The 22,437-nt window shown below is 46.2% G+C and overlaps 1 protein-coding gene across 1 annotated transcript; it reads right to left on the bottom strand.

Annotated features, from left to right (window-relative positions):
- Nucleotides 1–555: 555 nt before the first annotated feature.
- Nucleotides 556–16,026, bottom strand: zfand4 (zinc finger, AN1-type domain 4). Its single transcript, XM_080547023.1, has 9 exons — nt 15,795–16,026; nt 9,189–9,264; nt 7,988–8,055; nt 7,478–7,661; nt 7,123–7,285; nt 5,469–6,737; nt 4,301–4,355; nt 2,464–2,581; nt 556–1,463 (listed from the first exon to the last, which is right to left on the bottom strand). The coding sequence occupies exons 1-9, from the start codon at nt 15,976–15,978 to the stop codon at nt 1,328–1,330; spliced, it is 2,253 nt and encodes a 750-aa protein (XP_080403149.1). The 5' UTR covers nt 15,979–16,026; the 3' UTR covers nt 556–1,327.
- Nucleotides 16,027–22,437: the final 6,411 nt, after the last annotated feature.

The raw sequence follows: 22,437 nt of genomic DNA, 5'->3' as shown, positions 1-22,437 counted from the left end.
TCATCAGATGAATGTGTGATTCCTTTTTTTTATTTTATTTTTTACAAATAAGGCATCCATGTGCCTGTTTAGAATCAATTTTTATTAGAACAAACTCCCATAGTTACAGCACCGACAAGTCTTTGTAACTGCTGTGCAATAATACTTTTTAAAAATCTTACAAAAGAGATTTATGGCAATCACCTTACTGTCACACCATGCCTTTCCTTCACTATCATACAGTATTCTTGATAGACATACAACTGATATACATATGCAAATGAATCAGTATTACAGTGATGCCAGTATAATATATGTGCCCATAGGAAAGAGGGAGGACAGAGGTGCTGAATATTAAAAAGTCAGAACATAAACACTTCAGACAAACACAAAAATGAAAGACCGGTACCCCACAGATAGTTAAACCATTGGTATAAACGATAATTCTAACAAACCAAATGATAACTGCAGAGGTGTCAAAAACAGGTGAATGTGGTTAATTTATTTATTTATTAAGGCATCCATGTGCCTGTTTTGAATCAAAATAAATGATTCAGTCGTTCAAAGATGTAGGGAAACACAAATATTTTTATTTGAATTTTTTGTAACGGCTGTGCAATAATAATAATAAAAATCTTACAAAAGAGATTTATGGCAATCACCTACCATGCCTTTCCTTCAGTATCACAGTATTCTTGATAGACATAACTGATATACATATGCAAATTTCATATTACAGTATAATACTCAGTACTCAACTCAGTATAATATATATGTGCCCATAGGAAAGAGGTGCTGAATATAAAAAAATTATGACAGACAACAAACACTTCAGACAAACACAAAAATGAAAGACCATTCCCCCCAAAGAGGGTCAAACCATTGGTATAAATGATAATTCTAAAGTGCATCTCAAAGACTTGCATGAAAAGTGATCTGCAGTCCAATTTTAATAAACAAACAAAATCCTACAAACAAAACAAACCCCCTCAAAAATGTATATGCTTGGTGTCGTGCATTTTGTTCTGTTGAACCCTGTGGAATACACTCTCCTCAAAATCTACCCATGTACATGCAGTATCTTTTCTTTTTTTGCAAGGGGAAAACGCCCCCATGGTCCCCAACAGGGAAAAGCAGATCAATGCTCAAGTTGTTTTTCCTCACATTGTCCAGAGCTAGGTAGCTGCTCATTTGTATGCAGTTGTTTTCCTCCCTTTGTATACACTTGGCCTTTCTACTCATTAAGCCAAGCACTCTGATCAAAGCACACGGTGGTGATCAAGTTCCATCCCTTTTTTAATGTTCATAAATGTTCTTAATTTTGGGGGTCAGGGGTCCAATGCGGTGATCAGATCTTGGGCAGCTTGGGAGCGCTGATGATGGGGTTGGTCTCCTGTAGGAACCGGCGTCCAGCGCTCTTGTAGTCGTATGTGCAGTCGTGGGTCTCTGCATAGCGGTGGGTGGCACAGAAGTTGTTGCCACACCTGAAGGAAGAGCACAATAGACATGTAGGCCTTTCACACCGGCAAGGCTCCGTGCCGGTTACCCAACCACATTTTTTTTAAAGTAATTTTTTCTGAGTGGGGCAGTCCCACTCATATTTTTCTTTTTAATGACAGATATAGTAGAGATTATGACAGGAAGGATGGGTGAGAGCGAGAGAAGGGATGACATGCAGGATATGTCCGCGGCTGGAATCGAACCGTGGTACATGTGCCTGCGGTACATGGTCAGCGCTTAATCCACTACTCCACCTAAGCGCCCCTCTTTCGAACCGGCCTGCACGTTCAGACCAAAAATAAATTGGTTCGGAACCTGAAAAGTTATTTCTCAGCTGGAACCAAAAAATAGAACCGTGACGTTGTCAGTGGGTGTGTCATATTCTAGGCTGTGAAGATGAGCAAGAGAGTAAGAAGGAAGGAGACTAAATCATTAGTGATAAAAATTTGTTATCACTCTCTCATCACTCTCTCGATCTTCCTAACATGCTTCGCAAACACGCGCAAACTTCGTAAGCCATTTCTATTCTTGTATCAGAGTAGCTGGCTAGTAAGAGAACGTTGAATGTTTAGAAAGGGTCTTTTGTTTTGTTTTTTTCATACAAAATAGTGTTTATTTCAGATACTGAAGTGGAAGATATACTCATATCCAGTGAAGTAGTCGCCATGTTGTTGTGACATTTTTGTTTCTCCCGCCCCTTTGTCACCCCCCCCCGTTGATGACGTTGACGGTTCCGCTTAAACTGGTATGAACGCGGGCTGGTTCGCCAGAAAGCACCACGGTTCTGAGACTCCACGACGGGAACGGAGCTTTGCCGGTGTGAAAGGCCTATGTTTAGCATGACCTCATGTGTAGGGCCAGGTGAAGTCTGCCCGAGGGTCTTCCTACTTCTTCACAGCATTGCCTTTCCAAGAATGAGACCGTAAACAGAGCGAGTGAGAGTGAGAGAGATAGAAGGAGCGACATGAGAGGGATGATGGGTACCTGCACTCGTAGCTGGCAGCCAAGCCGGTCTTCTTCCCACAGAGACAGCAGTGTTTGGAGCTCTTCTTCTTACTGCCCACAGGAACCTTGACCGGGGGGAGGTGATATGTAGGGGTACCTGGGGGGGACAGGAGAGGTCTCTGCTTTACTACCAGTTAGAAACGTTAACCCGAGTGCCCCGCGGTGGTGTAGCGGTCTAAGCACTAGCCACTAGTGCAAGCTGCCCACCGGAGACTGGGATCGAATCCCAGCTCGCCAGATCCGGATATGACCGGGGCACACACAGGGAGCGGCATATTGAGCGGCCGCTCCCGAGGGCGGTATAGGAATAGTTCCGGACAAGGATCCGTCGTGCAACACCGCCCCCGGGGTGCCGGAATAACGGTGCTGGGCTCGAGGAGCCAGTCAGCTAGTCTGCCTGGCGGCCTCCTCTGGGGCTGCCGGCCACGGGGTCGTGCGGCGGATCCTACGCAATAGGCAGGGGATAATTGGATGCTAGGTTGGGTTCAATTGGCTACCAAATTGGGTGAAAAAGGGGATAAAATCTGAAAACAATTTTTTTAAAAGAAACGTTAACCCGGTAAGCTCAAAACTAGCAGAGGAACAAGATAGAATAGTGGAGGAATACATGGTTGAAAGATATCCCCCTCGGGTCCAGTTGGAATATTAATCAGCAGCAGACAGCTCAAACTGTTTTAAGAATTAGGCTAATCGCTAGCCTCAATAATAGTATATTAAACACACCCTATAGTTACCGGTGGGGAAATATTGTAATTACGTAGTAGCCTACATTGTTTAACATCTTTAAATCACAGGAAATATTTCACTGTTCAAACCCCATGACGACACTTTTTCATTTTCCAACCCATTACGACACTGGTGCATGTCAGTCTCTACCCACTACACATGTCTGTGGACACGCTCGCTGTGTCGTGAAGATATGGAGACCGGGACAGGCGGGACAGAACAGTTAAAGGGCCTTTTCCTGTGACAACAGCCAGGAGGATCTCCTGTCAGGCAGTCGGGCATGAGATTGGATTTTGACTTGTGTTCTCTTCAATAATCTGCTCTCAGAGTGGCCCTCCAATTGAACAGACAGACTGTAGACAGTTTGAACACCCCACAGCTGTGTGAACACCATCTAGAGCTGATAGTCTGACTGAATCATCCTGAGGAAATCAAATTCCATGGCTCATTGTTTTGCATACATGCATATACTGTAGGTGTGTGAGCAGGGTATGTGTAGTAGTATGTGACTGCAGAAATGAATACAGTGTGTGTGTGTGTGTGTGTGCACACATGTTCCATCGCTCGTGCTCATTCAGCAGCTGCATCACTGTAAATATTTAACGCCCTAGTGTGCCACGATGCAGAGCTCATACAACATGCATCGGCGGCATTCACAATACCCTCCTGTGCTCTCTGTTTGTGTGGAGGGAATGTACAGTGAGTGTTTGTGTGTTGCTTCAAGCTGGCACCAATCCTAGGTCAGGGAGCTGCTTTGTAAAGTAAGTGTGTGTGAGTGTGTGTGTGTGTGTGTGTGTGTGTGTGTGTTCTCACTCCAGTGTGAAGCAAGGGAGCTGCTTTCTCTCTGACCCTGTGTTGGCAGACACCCACGCTGCATCATGGGCCGGAGACACAAAGACAACACACAGCGCTGCATACTACAGGCCCTGTGCTCTGCAAGGCCACTGTACACGTGTGCTTCCACACACCACTTTACATCTGAGAAAAACAAATGATGAAATAGCCCTAGACCTTGAGAGCTCCGCTCCTGTGGTGTGGATATGGGTGACGATGACGACGGCCAACTTCCCTGAGTTGGATGATCACTCACCTAATCTCCTTATTACACTGGAGGCTCTGCTAGCGGATACAAGACTGTTGGGGAACTGAAGATAGAAGAGAGGGTTGTAAACAGGGTGTCAAACTAAGACCACATAGACTTGCAGCAATACCATACAATACACTGCAACATCAACAACTCCTATTGTTCCATCATAGAGCCACTTAGCAGTTGTTCAGTTCAATCTGGAATACCCAGAAGGGAAATGTGGCTTGGCAGGAGCAACACATGAACATTAGGGGTGTAACAGTACACAAGAATTTTTGGTTTTGGTTTTGAAATCACGGTTCGGTACGTTTTCGGTACAGCAGGGTAAAAATTAACAAAACACATATATATACACTTTTTTTTCTCATTATTATTAAACAGTGGTTTACTGAACAAGCAGTGAGTTTTCCTTTCTAAATTAAGAAAGCAGGTGCCTTGGATAAGTCGTGGACAACTGTAGTTTGTGCTTGTTTATAAAGGGCTGGTATGATATGCTGGCTGAAATGTGGACGAGAGGGAACTATGTAACGAGGCTCGATTACTTTCAACATAATGTTTAAAACCTGTGTTCGACAACAGAGTATGGTCCGCTGCTATAAAACCACCTACGGCGTTTGTTATGGCTTTGGCACGGTCTGAGTTGTTAGCGAGAGGCTGCTTAAATGCCATGGGGAGCTGGGTTCGCACTTCACTGTTTTTCTTTTCTTCTTGTACCTGTGATGTTCACATTCAGGTGAGACCGTCTCAAATGAGTGAGCAAGTACGACGTTCATCCAGCCGCATACCCGATCGCAGTTGAACAACGCCGGCATATAGCTTCGGTCCGATCCACCTGTCTTTGTAGGTAACTGAGAAACTGTAATGTTCCCAAACGGGAGACCTATGGGATCCTGGAGGAACTTCAAGCTCTAGTTTAAACTAAACTACTGACAACATCTCTGTGGCGTGTGTGCGCATGCGTACTGGCTGAGATTACTACAACACACAAAAACGTTTTGAACGTGCAGCCTGCATTTGTTTGGTACATGTGAACATTTTCAGTACAAATACATGTAGCGTTATACCCCTAATGAACGCGCAATAAAAGTACACTGCAACATGACAGTCTTCCTACTGCACAGTTAAAGGGCCAGTGTACAACACAGCGGGAGGCATCATGGGTTGTGCTCACCAAGTAAGAGGCTGCTGCTTGTCTGAACAGATCGTCCTGCAGCAGCTGAATGTTGTTTGGGAGGGAGGGGGCCATGGAACCCAACCTCCCCAGCCCAGAGGCACCCACATGGGGCAGCCCCAACCCGAGTCCCAGGCTCTGGCTGAGGCCTTCCCTGTTGCTCCCTCCTGTCCTGGAGCTGAGAGAGGCTAGGAGTTCAGAGTTACTGAGGGAGCCCAGGGGCTCCTTACAGGCCTGGGCGGACATTTTGGTGACGCCCCCCCGCGCCTCGCTCTTGGAGACGACCTCTGGCCGCTTGCCCGGAGAGTCCACCTTTATGCCGCGGAGGAGAGAGCCGCGTGACAGAGTCGAGGCAGCGAGAGGGAGGGAAGACGCCTCCGTCTCCAGGAGGGCGGCGGGGCGGACTGAGAGGCTGGGCGGCAGGGCTGAGCCGGTGAACTCAAAGGGCTGAGGAGGCGGCTGTCTGACGGAGGAAGGTGCTGCAGAGCTGGAGGGTGACGACGACGACGGACAATCGGGGGTCAGGTGAAGGCTGCTACCCAGCTGTGTCCTTTCACTGTTACACGTCATAGTATCGGGGCCGAGCGCCCAGGTGTTCAGACTCAGAGAGTTGGGTCCTACGGCCTGGGACAGCAGAGAGGAGGTGGAAGGCAGCTGGTACTCGGCCGCCACCCCCAGAGCTCCCGCGCCGTCCAAGCCCCCCAGACCCTCCTCCGGGGGGGTCGACACGTCCAGGCTCAGGGGGTCCGACAGCCGCTCCCCGAACAACGCCCCCGACAGCGTGGGCTCCATGAGGCCGCCCACCTCCTCGACCAAGCCCAGGCCCAGCGCGTCTCCTCTGGGGTCGGGAGCCTCCAGAGAGCCGTCGGCCTGCCCCCTGCTGGAGAGGGCCGGCAACTGCGGGTACACGCAGTCTCTCATCCACCTCGCGCTGCCCACGTCGAACCGGGAGACCTTCGGAGGGGGTCGGACCTTGGCGAAGGCCGGCCACGACTCGCATGGCTCCTCCTCCTGGAGCATGTAGCAGGACGGGGAGGTGAACGGGCCCCACCGCCGCCTGCTGATTGACATGTCGGCGGCGGAAGGGGAGGGGCTCGTGGATTCGTGGTCTCTGATTGGAGGTAGATGCGCGGAGGGGTGATGCGACGGGTTGATCTGGGGGAGGGCGTTGAAGAGGCGGTGACGCCGCGTGCTGGGAGGGCCGAGGGAGCTGCCGCAGGGCCGGGGGGTGGTGGGGGGGCGGGCCTTCAGCTTGGCAGACTTCTTGGGCTAGGGGACAGAGACACAGACAGAGGTAGACTAAAGTAGCATGGCCAGAGAGACACAGAAATAAGGTGAATGAACACCATCTCGACTATGTTGACATGTTACATGATGTGTTGCTGACATGAAGCCAGGACAAAGAGATATGAGGAGACAGCTTTCAGTATATATGCTCCCAGACTATGGAACATCCTACCTGAGAGGCTGAGATTGTCAAACTCTGGAAACATTTAAGCGAGACCTCAAAACCTACTTAGTCAATCTCGCCTTTTAAATGTCCATCTTAGTTGTTGCTTTATCTTCTTTGCTCTTTGGGTCACATTTTGTGAGAAATGCGCTATACAAAACATTTGATTTGATGATGTCTGTGTCCATTCCTACAGTCTCCTACCTTCTTGTTGATGTTCATGTCCTCCATCCTGGCCTTGAGCAGCTTCATCTTGTTCATGGTGATGGAGTTCTCCAGAGTGTGCAGGCCGGCCCCGGAGCCCTCTACATCCTCTTCCTCCTCCTCCTCCTCTTCCTCGCCGTATACATTGTACACAGAGCCACCGCTAGGGGAAACACACAAACAGTTTCTGCCTGAACAAAACTAAGTGGTACGTTTCATTATGTATAATATCGATCCAAACTGATATTGTCACCCTAACTACTGACGTCAAGTGTATTTGGGCCGGGGGGCGGGGAGTGTGAGAGTAGAAGTTTCATGAATGTAAAATGCCCTGCTGTCGTTATTGACTACTGACCTGAGTGATTCAGAGACCGGGGTGAGTGTGTCATCTCCTCTCTCGAACACTCGAAAGAAGTTGAGCTGGTCTCCCTCTTGGTACAGCAGGAAGGTCACCTGCTTGCTGGGCACGCTCTTCTCACAGTCCTCCTCCCTCTCCCCCATCAGATCGGCCATGTCCTTCACTTGGTCCTCCAGAGACACTTGGGAGAGAGAGAGACAGAGAGAGAGACAGAGACAGAGACAGAGAGAGAGAGAGAGCGAGAGAGAGAGAGAGAGAGACAGAGACAGAGACAGAGACAGAGACAGAGACAGAGAGAGAGAAAGAGAGAGAGATCAAGTGAGACCTCCAGCTATTGTGTAAAGAGGACAAGACATTCTTTCAAGTTATGATTTATGATGCAGCAGCCCACATCATTTGCTAACTTTAAAACACAATGTTCTGACAATGTTTTTTTGAGTCACCAGCTCAACAATGAACAAGCAGTTTATGCCAAGTCAAAGCAGGCCAGCTGGAGGTCTTCTGTACCTCTCCTGGTGTTGATGGGCCCCCCTCTCATGGCCAGGACCAGCTTCAGAGTGCAGCCCTCTGCAATGCTGCAAACAAACAGTCACACAGGAAGTTCATCCATTGGCACACACAGACAGGTTAGCCCATCCCAAATAACAACCACTAGCCCCTTTACGGTGCTATACACTACAAATCACTACAAAGTCTCAAACCTCTCCACGGGGACCCGCAGCCGCCCCACATATTTGATCTGTTCCACCACCATAATTGCTTTGTACTTGATTAGGTGAATCAGGTGTGCTGGTGGTGGAACAGATCAAATATGTGGAGCGGCTGGGGGTCCCAGAGGAGAGGTTTGAGAACCACTGCACTACAGGATTCAATGACTCTCCCACCTCTCCCCCTGGTATTTTGTCACAGTTTACCTGCTGATCATGCATTTCTATACCTGCATTCCTATGGAATTGCCTCATAGACCCTCTCACACTACACGTGTGATAACCGACATTTAAAAAAAATATGCCATTAACTGTGCATCTTTGACCTGCTCACACATTCAGCTCCTAGTCTAGGTTCATAGGATTTCACCCTTGATCCTGACAATGTGTCGGGGACGGCCAAAACATGGAGACATTGTGTAGTGCATGGCCAGCATTAGTGCCCTCAGATCTACAAGGGACCAGATCAGTGTGAGCAGTATGAGGGCTTTGTGGGAACCATCCACATACTGCTTAACATTTAGCTGGCTCTGATTGGGTACAGGAGTAGTTTTTCAGCTAAGAGATTATTCCAGAACAAACATTCTTCCTCAAGGCTGGTTTCCAAATGAAGTTATGCACAATGCCTGGGAACTCTATCGGAACGTTTGTTCCATGCAAATCCACCCTCCATCTCCACGCCCCCCCCCCCCCCCCACCCAACTCCATGCTCCTTAAGACTTGAGGCATATTGTGCAATACTCAAGATTAACACAATCTCAAAAAGGGCCGTTCAATGTGGTAATTTAAGTGACAATATACTTAACACACCCACCACCAGCTGCAGCCTGCAAGCATTAAATATAATAGTCAAACTGACAACAATGGGTTGACTCCAAACCCAGGCAATTTAAATACAATTTTAAAAATATGTGACTGCAGAGCTACTGAACTAGGTGGTGTTGATGGGAAATAGTTGGAAGGAAATGGAAACTTCTGCAAGTAGAACGCATTAGACTCACCTGTAGTCACGCAGGCGGAACTCATTCTCCAGTTCAACACTGTTCCAGATCAGGTGTTGCTGGGCAACGGGGATGCCTTTAGAATATATGAGAGAGAGAGAGATATTCAGGGTGCATACGTACATTAGCTCTGAGCGCCGGAACGCACACTGGGTTCAACGTCATAGAGCGACCAAGTAATATGATTGGACAAGAGGCATTCCATGAGTGCTGATCAGATTTCCAGAGCGTATTGACAAACGCACCCTCAGACAGACAGGATAGGAACACCACCACACTGCAGGCCAGAGACAACTCACAGATTCCCCCTAGTGGAAATAATAGTCTAGCAGAAAAAATAGGCAGCTCATAATGCTAACTGCTAAATCCCATCTAAGGCAACACTTTGTCTGGCGACACCCAAAAAACATTGGTCAAGTCTCGCGATCCCCCTGCTTTTTCAACCCACTGATTTGACAGCATACTGTCATGGCTAACCTCAAGTGTTAAACACTGCAAACATCGGAAAGCAAGAAGCTAAGATGTAAAAAGTATAAGGGTTCAGTGTTGAAGAAATGCAAAAAGCCTCTATGCTGTCTAGTGTCTATGTGTGTCAGCATCAGGATCTTAAATGGGCCACGGGCACGCCAGAGCAGCCAATCTCTCCATCTCTATACAACGCTGTCGTGAAAGCATCCGCTTTGTCTGAGAGGGTCAGGATATTGCTGTTGGGGCCTTGTAGTGACGAGTTCAGTGTGTTTAGCTTGTCAAATATGCCTGGCAGGTACGCAAGACGCGCCATTAATTTGGGGTCAGGGAGCGTGCGAGAGGGGGAAGCACGTCTGATGTGAGTTTGTGTAGACAGAGCATCCGCTCTACTTCTCTCTCTCAGAGGAACAGGATGGAAACACTCAATTGTGCGTCTAGACCACTGAATAATAATGATCATAATTAAAAAAGATAGTTAACATTTAAAAAACATAATAAAAAATTTAAATTAAAAAATGTGTTTAATACATTCAGACAGAAAATCATCTCGCGACCCATTTTGGGGGCAAAATAAATGAAAAACTGCCAGTATGCACGCGGTATTCGGCCAACTGTTTCCTTAATTTCGGCTTCGGTCAAGAATTTTCATTTCGGTGCATCCCTAATAACTACGTGTCCTATCTGCACTACCTTCGATCCTACAATAGGGGACACGGAAGTTAAGGTCCAGAAATAGTTGATCTCAAGGCTGCATTTGACTTCAAAACCATTCTGCTATCCCTCACTTCTCATTTTCACTATTGCCCTTAAGCTAGGTCTATAAGATGCCAGAAGGGCAGTGAATGACGGAGATGGAGAAAGGAGGGAGCAACCTCTCTGGAATGAGACAGCCAGGAAATAATTTGTGTCATGACCCCACGGTACCCTGGTTAGGCCAGAGCTGTCTTGTCCTCACGGTGCACATGGTGACCTGGTTAACCCTGGTTAGGCCAGAGCTGTCTTGTCCTCACATGGTGTCCTGGTTAACCCTGGTTAGCCCAGAGCTGTCTTGTCCTCACATGGTGTCCTGGTTAACCCTGGTTAGGCCAGAGCTGTCTTGTCCTCACATGGTGTCCTGGTTAACCCTGGTTAGGCCAGAGCCGTCTTGTCCTCACGGTACACTTGGTGCCCTGGTTAGCCCAGAGCTGGAAGAGGGCCAGTGCATGTGAGTGGGCCAGCTAGCAGCATCTAGCTGTACCTAGGGATGCTCCGATCTGGATTTTTGGGGTCGATACCGATCACCGATTTGTTTCCTCAAGATCAACCGATACCGATTTTTTTTTAAATATATAACTGACTGGATAGCCTAAATATTTTTTGCTTTTTAGACAAAAGTTTTGATCCATTAGGCACCAAGCAAACGCAGACCCATTTTTATGGCATAGTAAAGGTCTGGCCTATCACCCAGTTAAGGCCTGAAGCCCAAGTCAGTCGATATGGCTGTATAAAAGACATCATAAACGTGGCCTTCATGGTTTACATACTGTTACGTCCTCCTATGTTTTCTGTTCAGTTATCTGTCTTCCCCAGGAAAAAAAAAAAATAAAAAATAAAAAACGTTTTTTGCGATCGGCCATTTTTGCCGATCACCGATCGAGTCATTTGGAGTGAAATCGGCCGATTTAAATCGGTGGCCGATAAATCGGAGCATCCCTAGCTGTACCATCTAATTTATCTCAGCCCCTGCCCCCCCGCACAGCTAATTGTATGCTCCTCACTCAGCCCTGCCAAGCACACCTCCCACTGACACACACTCACAGAGAGCCTTGAAAACACCACCAAAACAGCAATAGTATCCAAAAGCTAACATGGAAGTGCAACACTGGCATCAGTCAGACATAAACCAGAACGAAAGCCGAGCTATCTCAGAGATGGATGTAGAAATGACATTGACTTACATTTCACTTGGACATTTCACATACCCATGTTCCACATTCACTTAACTAACCAGACAATAAGGAATTGACATCCTGTGAAAGGGGAGTCATGTTCCACAACAGTAAACAACAGCCATACTGTAACAATAGCCTGGCACTTTCTAGGAAACGAGAAACATCTCCACAAAACAGTCAGTTAGCAGTGCGTTGCAACACCACGGGTAAACTGACAACCATGAGGATAGATCGATACTCCTCCTCTGCATCATCCGATAGGTCATTGTATTAAACTGACGAAACCCCCGCATAGTTGCACTGTTTTACAATGGCAATCACTCTAGAGACAATGTTCCTCTCTTGAACGTCTCCATGCTTCCCCCGGCACTCCATCACTGCTAAAGACACTCCCACACTGCCACCAAGGCCTGGCTCGTCTGAGGCTGAATTGATGGGGCCGCTTTAGGCTTTTAAAACAGATATATGTTCTGTTGTCTCCGGGGCTGTTTACAAGGACGAATCGACTATGAGGCCCCATAAATGACAAAGCAAAGTGCCGGGTTGGATTAAAGATGGCAGGTGGTTAATGTACTGGCCTCTATGAAAGAGCCAACAAATCAAAAGGCCTTGCCTTAGCTTAGCACACGACCTGGTGGACACATTTGCCAACACCTCCACTTCAATATGAAATACAGGAAGACGTTCATCTCACTGGAGGCCATATTTCATCCATCCCGTGTTCGATTGGCAGATGAGCCAGGTGGTACTGTGGACTAGTGGCACTAGTGGGACCAGTGGTACTAGTGGTACCAGTGGACCAGTGGACATGGATGGCACAGTGGACTAGTGATACCGGTGGACTAGTGGTACTAGTTAGGGATGCTCCGATCTGGATTTTTGGGGCCGATACCGATCACCGATTTTTTTCCTCAAGATCAACCGATACCGATACCGATACCGATTTTAAAAAAAATACATAACTGTAGGCCTACTGACTGGATAGCCTACATATTTTTTGCTTTTTAGACAAAAGTTTTGATCCATTAGGCACCAAGCAAACGCAGACCCATTTTTATGGCATAGTAAAAGTCTGGCCTATCACCCAGTTAGGGCCTGAAGCCCAAGTCAGTGATATGGCTGTATAAAAGACATCATAAACGTGGCCTTCATGGTTTACATACTGTTACGTCCTCCTATGTTTTCTGTTCAGTTATCTGTCTTCCCCAGGAAAAGGAAAAAAAAAAAAAAAAAGATCGGTTTTTGCGATCAGCCATTTTTGACGATCACCGATCGAGTCATTTGGAGTGAAATCGGCCGATTTAAATCGGTGGCCGATAAATCGGAGCATCCCTAGTACTAGTAATACCAGTGGACTAGTGGTACTAGTGGACAGGGATGGTAGTGGACTAGTGGTACTAGTGGACATGGATGGTACAATGGACTAGTGGTACTAGTGGACATGGATGGTACAATGGACTAGTGGTACTAGTGGACATGGATGGTAGTGGACTAGTGGTACTAGTGGACATGGATGGTAGTGGACTAGTGGTACTAGTGGACATTGATGGTACAGTGGACTAGTGGTACTAGTGGACATGGATGGTACAGTGGTCTAGTGGACATTGATGGTACAGTGGACTAGTGGTACTAGTGGACATGGATGGTACAGTGGACTAGTGGACATGGATGGTACAGTGGACTAGTGGACATGGATGGTACAGTGGACTAGTGGTACTAGTGGACATGGATGGTACAGTGGTCTAGTGGACATGGATGGTACAGTGGACTAGTGGTACTAGTGGACATGGATGGTACAGTGGTCTAGTGGACATGGATGGTACAGTGGTCTAGTGGACATTGATGGTACAGTGGACTAGTGGTACAGTGGACTAGTGGACATGGATGGTACAGTGGACTAGTGGTACTAGTGGACATGGATGGTACAGTGGTCTAGTGGACATGGATGGTACAGTGGACTAGTGGTACTAGTGGACATGGATGGTACAGTGGACTAGTGGTACTAGTGGACATGGATGGTACAGTGGACTAGTGGTACTAGTGGACATGGATGGTACAGTGGACTAGTGGTACTAGTGGACATTGCTTCAACATGTCTCTGGCTACGTTGATTCTACTTAGCACCGAGGTTAGCCTAGCACACGGACACTTTGGTGGCTTCAACACTGAGATCATAATCATCTAAGCAATCTAAACAAGTACCGTATTTTCCGGACTATAAGTCGCGGTTTTTTTCATACTTTGGCTGGTCCTGCGACTTATAGTCAGGTGCGACTTATATATCAATAATTCATAATCTCTGACTGACATGAACTGACATACGGTAATCTCTGACTGACATGAACCAAGGAGTAACTTCCGCTAGCGCCTCATACGCGATAGAATAGCCATTATACTCGACAATGTGGACATTAAACACGACAATGTGGACATTAAACATGATGTTATGGACCTTATACACAATGTTATGGACGTTATAAACGATATTAAAGTCATTTATTCCTTCCAGAGACTGTTCTATGTTGCTAAGTTACCCCCGCGAGGCTATTTTGCTACTTCTGCTAGCGCCACATACGCGATAGAATAGCCATTATACACGACAATGTGGACATTAAACACGACAATGTGGACATTAAACATGATATTATGGACCTTATACACGATATTATGAACGTTATACACGATATTAAAGTCATTTATTACCTTTCAGAGGCTGTTCAATGTTGCATTGTTTGTAGGCCGCCCTTCATCCTAACTACTTCCGTTTTTCACCAAGCTATCTTTGTCATGGCCTTATACACGATAAATAGTCGTTACACTCGACAATGTGGACATTAAGCACTATATTATGAACGTTATACACGCTATTATGAACGTTATACACGATATTAAAGTCATTTATTACCTTTCAGAGGCTGTTCCATCCTGTTTGCTTGCTCCCGCGACGCCATTTTGCTAACCTTCGTTAGCAACGCGCTAGCTAGCCCTGGCTTTACACTCGATAATTTAAGTATTTCTAACCTTTCAGAAGAAGTTTTAACGTGAATTATGTCCTTCCTGGGCTTACAAATCCTCTCATGTCTCTTCACAGTGCCAGACTAGAGTCAAGCTCAACAGGGTCTTCTTTCCCCGCTGATTCCGCCAAGCCCGTTCCCTTGAACCATGCGACTTATAGTCCAGTGCGACTTATATGTGGTTTTTTCCTCTTCATGACCCATTTTTGGCCTGCTGCGACTTATACTCGGGTGCGACTTATAGTCCGGAAAATACGGTACACAGTAAACATGTTGTCCCCGACAAATTGTGTGAATTGGTTGTTAATTATTTAGACGCATGACTGAAAGCTTAGCGGAATGTGTAATGCTTATTTGATTCTGTATCAGCCTTTCTTCTTGCAGCTTTGCTTTTATTTGAAAGCAATCCATGGATTGAGGTAGGCTTAAAAAGTTACCAGAGCTTGTAGTGCCAAGGATTTGACAGTATTATTTGAAACTGGCCAAAAGCTGCGGTCTGAGGTGCACGCTCCTCTTTACATCCTATTATGACGTTTTAAATGCCAACCTATCACAAGATGAATCAGCGTCACCTCGAAACTCCTAAACAATCTCTATGGCAAGACACACTATTTCCCAAGTTTCAGAAAAATGGACCCAGTCAGAGACACAGCATGTGACATACAAACAGACAAAAGCATGACATAGAAACCGACAGAGACCAGTCCATAGTCCCCTCCCCGATTTCATCTTGGGGGACAATAAAGGCTAAATGCCAAGAACAAATAGCTTGGCTCATGTACTGGCATATCAGTTAGGATAATATAGTCACCTGTCATTTTCTACATGGTCAACTAAAGAATAACAGGTGTGCTTGGGTCTATACAGTCAGTGACCTGGGTAGTGTGTTTGGGTCTATACAGTCAGTGACATGGGTAGTGTGTTTGGGTCTATACAGTCAGTGACATGGGTAGTGGTGTGTTTGGATCTATACAGTCAATGATAGGGTAGTGGTGTAATTGGGTCTATACAGTCAGTGACATGGGTAGTGTGTTTGGGTCTATACAGTCAGTGACATGGGTAGTGGTGTGTTTGGATCTATACAGTCAATGATAGGGTAGTGGTGTAATTGGGTCTATACAGTCAGTGACCTGGGTAGTGTGTTTGGGTCTATACAGTCAGTGATGTTTTTTGTAGAGACAGCCCTTTTGTACCTTCCAACCTCTGGATCATGGCCTTGACAGAGATGACAGTCTGCAACGGTGAAACCTGCAGCTCAAAGCAGGTCCCGGTAAGGGTCTCTATTAGGAGGTCCATGGTCTCATAGAACTGCAGCTTGGGGTGGAAGGATCCCACGCTGTCATCGTTATGAAAAGGTGGCTCCTTCCTGTCGGCCATCTTGGAGGGCCACTGCTACGGAGGAGCTTTAGGGAGACGGGGGTCCAGCCCAGGGGAAGGGAGAGAGGGATAGGTGCTGTTCACCGCCGCCACCACGGTTCTGCATTATGCATGATAAACAGAGCTGTGGGGAGAGGAGAGGAGAAATAAACCACAAGTGAAAGAGTTTAATTGATACCATGTCAATGTAATGCATCAGACAATATACAGACACAAACAAAGAAAAGGGCAGAAACACCAGAAACAGAAAGACCAACTTCTGAGCTGCATAGTCAGACTGCTTGTGCCTGGTAGGTAAGGAGACCTGTACTTCCTTGACAACACAAACAGGTGCTGGTCCACATGAGGATATATACTATACTTTTTTTTAAATAGCAACGATGTCCGTTTCAATAGTCAAGAAAACATTCTGGAGTGCAATGTGGGCACAGACTGCATACATATAATAATACTGTAACGATCCTGTATGAGGCCCGTTAACAGCTCTTCCAAGGGAGTTAACTCTCTTGGTATTGTGGTTAGCGCGGCCGTCGGTTATGCGGGAGATCGGGGTTCGACTCCCGCATGGGGCGAGTTACACTACCAGTTCCCGTTCGCTACACTGGTGTCAGAAGGTTGGGATGGAAGGAAGGCCATCGGAGAGGCGTGTCCACGTGAGGGACTTGACATAGAGAAGCGTGAGGGCACGCTCTCCCGAACGGTGAGGATAGTGTAACGATCCTGTATGAGGCCCGTTAACAGCTCTTCCAAGGGAGTTAACTCTCTTGGTATTGTGGTTAGCGCGGCCGTCGGTTATGCGGGAGATCGGGGTTCGACTCCCGCATGGGGCGAGTTACACTACCAGTTCCCATTCGCTACAATACATTTCTAACACATTAAGGTTCCCAGATTAATCACGAGCGTTAATGCGTTAACATTAACAGCACTAATATATACAGTATATATAATAAATGTGCACCAATGTGCTATACAACAAAGAAATTATACACACCGATTGTGTCACATAAAATTAGATATAAAAATAACATTAAAAACTTAATGTAACAAGAGAAAAAAAGGGCTAATGTAACATAAGATGGAAAATCAACTAAGTGCACTGCAGCCAGCCACCTACTGGCGCGAAACGGTATGGCAGCGACTAAATTCATAATTTGAAATTGGCGACTCCCTAAAAGCCCTAGAAAGTAATACCATATACCGCAGTTAATTTTAAACGTAAAATTTGGGGACGGTTTAACGGAACAAAAAATGTAATACCACCCAACCCTAGTATTGATTAAAATCTAACATTTTGAAACACAGCTAGTTTTGATTGCTGCAATAAACAGCTAAGCTGTGAAGCAGAGCTTAATAAATACTGACTCATTCATAATTTGTACAATGTTTTATTTAGGACAAGAGGGAGCAAATGAGAAGAGTTAAGCCTTCATGCACCATTAGAAGAGCATAGGGGGGCCAGGCCTCATTGCCTGTCAGTAGCTTTTAGATTAAAGTGATCACGTATAATAAACCCATGAAAAGGATATGGTATCAAACTGGGTTCTATCTAAACTGGGCATGTGTATTACTACTCGGGCTAATTCTTGATAGCAAATATGTGAAATGTATTAGTATAATTGAAAGGGTAGGGGGTCCATATGTCTACATTCTTATTTGAGAGCTGTACTTGCACTGGCTGCATTGCAAAGATCGTCTTGAATCAGAATCAGAATCAGAAGACTTTATTGCCATGACATGTAAACATGTTAGGAATTTGGTTTGGGACAGTGGAGCACGGTTTACAGCAGGACAGGTGCAAGACAGGACAAGACAGTGCAAACCAACATCATAGTGCAAGAGTCATAAATAATATAAATATAAAGTGCAGAGATCAAGTGTTCAACTCACCGCATCCCAACCCCAGAGCGTCCCAGGTTGGCAGGAATCCACAGGGCAGGGGATGAACACAGGGCAGAGGGGATGAATGCACCACCTTGGAGCTACCAGCGCTAGCAGACGTCCCTATGACAACCCTCCAATGTCTCGGTTAGGAAAACAGTAATGACCTGACGAATGATCGGCCTTGATAATAATATTACAGATCGAAAGATATTCAATAACCTAGTCAATCATAACATGAAATTAGCTGTCGACTCCAGGTTAACTAAAGACTGTCAGATAGCTTACATTAGCTAGTTTAGCTATCAAACAAACAATGGCTACCTGGCACCTCCTCGATGGCTAGGATAGCTCGATGTTCCTCTCTCTCCCCCTCTCAGTTTAGGAGGTTCGCCATTACGATAACGAACCGGAGGTCCCTCTCTTCATTCTCTGAAATCTTTAGGACAGCTAAAAGCTACCCTTTGTGTTCACGTGGACTTAATTAACTAGATAGATCTTGCCTGGACAACCCTTGTGGGTCTTCGTAAACTCATCACACCTGTCAACCTTACGGCGTAACCAACCGATTGTGACATTTCTTGATTGACAACTAAGGCACCGTATGACGTCATGAGGAAGAGGAGAGGAAGTCCAATGAGAAGTTCGCCAAGGCGGGACAACCATGTGTGTTTGTAGTTTGCTCGATTTGCAGCACGCTCTGTTGTCTTGTAGGGGTGGAGAGAGTGGGAGGAGTGAGGATGTTGACTGTATGGTTTTATCATACTTCATATCACATGATTACAATACCATGTCGAGTTATTTTAATGCATCTGTATTTGCCAGTGTTTTATTGTTGTAAATTATTTAACCTTGTTTTATTTCTAGCTCTCCCCCCCCCCCCAAAGAGCCATTGCTTTTTGGTCAGGCTGCATTTGTAAATAAGAATTTGTTCTTACATGTTTGCCTGGTTAAATAAAGGTTAAATACAAATAATAATAAATAAAAAATCACCATTGAAACATAGCATCTGGACATTAGACTCAGAGCGATGTCATTTTAAGGAATGACATGTCATACCGAAAAATGTCAGATCGTACATCACATAGTAAATGTTTACATTGATACGGTTGCGTTGGAAAGCACATTATTCATCACATAATCATAATGGATGTTTACGGTTTTCCTCCAACATTTATTTTTTTTGCAAATGACATTTGGATCTTACTGCACACGTGTGCTGCCTACGTCACATTGTTTGGAGCCTGTGTCAAAACGCGCGCACCCCTAGTCCCCCCTCTCTCTCTCGCTGTTCGGCAGCACTTTAGTTAGAAGCTACAAAGCTATAGCACCGAGCTACCTAAAATGACCCCGTCTGTTTGTTCTGCTTACAACTGCAAAAATCGTGCGAGATCAAGTGATAATTCCAGCCAAGACTTGGGATTTCATCGGTAAGTTTGAATGTGTGTACGCGTTAGCTCGCTATTCAAGTCACACAGCTAAGCCCCCACATGTATAAGCCCCATCTATGTGACTACTCGATTATTTACATTTGGAATCACAAGCGATGTGTTAGGATAGGAACTAGTAGGCTACACACCCATAGGTAGCTAGCTATGGCTCTTCCATGGCTACCAAAGTGGGATTTACATGATTTTTCATTTTAGACATTTAGCAGACGCCTTTATCTATACCTTTAAACAAAATCTATGCTGTGGTACTTCCAGCACCACAGAGACAGTATGATGTACAGCAGATGCATCCCTAGAGTGAGCCCCATTCCAGGGACAAGCTTTCTAGTCTGACTCGTTCATTATTAAAGTTACAATGGACGATTTGCCATAATATAAATATATTACTCCATTTACAAATACATGGATTGACATTGTCATACATGTAAAGGTATGATAACTATACATTCAACATACAAGCAAACCATGAGAGGCTTGCAATCCAACATTAACACTATGTTTGTCTTTTGTTGACAGATTCCCACTGAAGGAAGGGAAAAGACTCAAACAATGGATAAAAAATATGAAATGGGATAATTGGAGTCCATCCTACTTTTCGGTCCTGTGCACCAGTCACTTTGAAGAAAAATACATTGAACGGACAGGGCTGCGTGTCCGACTCAGAAAAAATGCAGTTCCAACCATATTCTCTTTCCCAGGGGGAAAGAAGACCAAATTCATAGACAAAAGAAGTAGAAGATATCAGAGCTATGTTGATGGGGTGCCACCAGAACCAAGGCCTGTCCCTACTGTCACAACACAGACACCCATTGTCAAACACACATCGACACTTGCTTTCACTACTACAAAACCTGCTGTCCTAAAGAGACCAGAGCCAAGCCAAAAAAAACACTCTACTGAAACCCAGAAGGTTGTGAACGGGTCTGACGACTACATTGTGAATTTCAACTGGTCTGTTGAAGTGGATGAAACCATCCAAAGGATTGAATCCTTTCCACGGTTCTTCCACAACGATTACTGTAAACCACATAGTATCCGATGGCTAAGTACTGATGCCCCTGATGTGGAGAGTGAGAACGTTGCGTTCCAAGATCACATGACCCCCGGCAAGCTCACAACCGAGGTCAGAGGTGCATGGGAGTGGCTGGGTATGGATATCAGGGGAGTGATGCCCACGACAAAGAACGGGAACAAGTATGTTCTGACTGTGACAGATTACTTCTCCAAATGGGTGGAGGCCTACCCCCTTAGATCACGCACCTCTGAGGAAGTGGCACAGAATATCTGTGACATCATCTCTCACTTTGGCTACCCTCTCGGTATCCTCTCTCGGCTGAACAAGCAGTTTGTCAGGAGAATCAACAGAGCCTTGAGGAAGCAATTGAAAGTGACCACGGACGTCACCCTCGTATACTTCCATCGGCAAACTGGCCCCCTGGATCTGGTCACTCCGTCCCTGATTGACAGCATGGTGAGTGATCTTCTGAAGGACAGCTCAGAAAATTGGGACCTTCACCTCCCGGCCAAGGTATTCTACACCCAAGGTACTCTACACCCACGACTTCACCCCCATCCACCCCAGCAACTACATCGTAAAGTTTGCAGACGACACCACCGTGGTGGGATGTATCTCGGGGGGGGACGAGGCGGCGTACAGGGATGAGGTAGAGCAATTGAGCAAGCTGTGCAAGGTAAACAACCTGCTGCTAAACAAGTCAAAGACCCAGGAACTCATCGTAGACTACAGGAGGAAAAAGTCCGAGATCCTGCCCCTGCTCATCGACGGAGAGAGCGTAGAGATGGTCTCAAACCTCCGTTTCCTGGGACACATCATACGGGATGACCTGGCCTGGAAGGACAACACTAAAGGCACCATCAAGAGGGCACAACAGCGGCTATACACCCTGAGATGCCTCAAGAAACAACACAGCAAGCAGGAGATGCTGGTGGCCTTCTACCACGGCGCAGTGGAGAGCATCCTCACCTTCGGCATCTCCAACTGGTACCACAGCTGCACGGCAGCGGAGAGAAACGATCTACAGAGAGTCGTGAGAACAGCACAGGGGATCACCGGCGCCACCCTCCCCTCTCTGGAGAAGCTGTACGAAACACGCTGTCTCAGGAGGGCCTCCAAGATCTCCAAGGACCCGACCCACCCTGGGCACGAACACTTTGTCAAGCTGCCCTCGAACAGGAGGTACAGGACCCCGGCCGCTAAGACAAACAGACTGAAGAACTGCTTCTACCACAGGGCCGTCAAGGCCCTGAACACAGAAAAGGCCTAAGTTCTGGGCCCAGGACAAGTCCGGACGGATTGTAATGGCAGCCAGTGCTGAGGCACAAACATGTACATTTTCAAGCCTGCAAACTGTGACACTTTAAAAAAATGTGAAAAAATACTTTCTTGTGCAATATGACAACCCTAGTTGACTATCTGTGCAGTATAGTACAGTGGATTGTGTACATAGCCTCTATTGATGTAAACCAGCTCTTTATCTTCTTGTGATTTTATGCATCTATGCTTTTTCCAAAATGTGTTTCTTTTTCCTTTCTTAAACACCAGGGGAGCCTCCCCTCCTAAATTTCGTTGTTTGGTACCTGTACTGTAACAATGACAAATAAAGTCTATCTATCTATCTATCTATCTATCTATCTATCTATTCAGTTTGTGCTTCCAGGAGCACCCTACGACCAAGGACAGGCCCTTTAATATGCTGTGTCGTAAAGGGCTACAGCCAGCCGCCAGGCCCAGAGAGCTGCTTTTCACTCCTGCGGAGATCCGGACAGGTTCCTTCGGGATCACGTCAAATCAAAACGATTTGCAGGCCATCGACGATAAGGACGAGGCTACAGTTGTTGCCGTAGAGTGAAAAGGCATCCACCAGGATGTTTGTGTCATTGTTCATCATTGAACTATGCCATGTCATGTCGTTTTAATCAAACATAACACGCTTCCAAATATGTTCAAATGTTCAGGACGATACGGACCCACACTCGTAATTAACCTTCTGTTAATTAAAATATGTCTAGTTTCGGTTGGTTGGAGCAGATATTGCCTACTCACACAACTCGGTGGTAGACATAGCCTGCAGAACTCTTGTGCAGATCACGTCAGACTTGGTTTGACCAA

The sequence above is a fragment of the Nansenia antarctica genome (genome assembly GCF_963989245.1).
Source record: "Nansenia antarctica genome assembly, chromosome: 1".
Classification (NCBI taxonomy): domain Eukaryota; kingdom Metazoa; phylum Chordata; class Actinopteri; order Argentiniformes; family Microstomatidae; genus Nansenia; species Nansenia antarctica.
Note: the sequence above shows the minus strand (reverse complement) of the source record. Positions and strands in the feature narration are given on the sequence as shown.

Coding starts and splice junctions, on each gene's coding strand:
- zfand4 (XM_080547023.1), bottom strand. CDS start 15,978: ATGGCCGACAGGAAGGAGCCACCTTTTCATAACGATGACAGCGTGGGA. Junction 8,056..9,188: donor TTCCGCCTGCGTGACTACAG/GTGAGTCTAATG, acceptor GTTTGTTTGCAG/CATTGCAGAGGGCTGCACTC. Junction 7,286..7,477: donor CCGGTCTCTGAATCACTCAG/GTCAGTAGTCAA, acceptor TGTTTCCCCTAG/CGGTGGCTCTGTGTACAATG.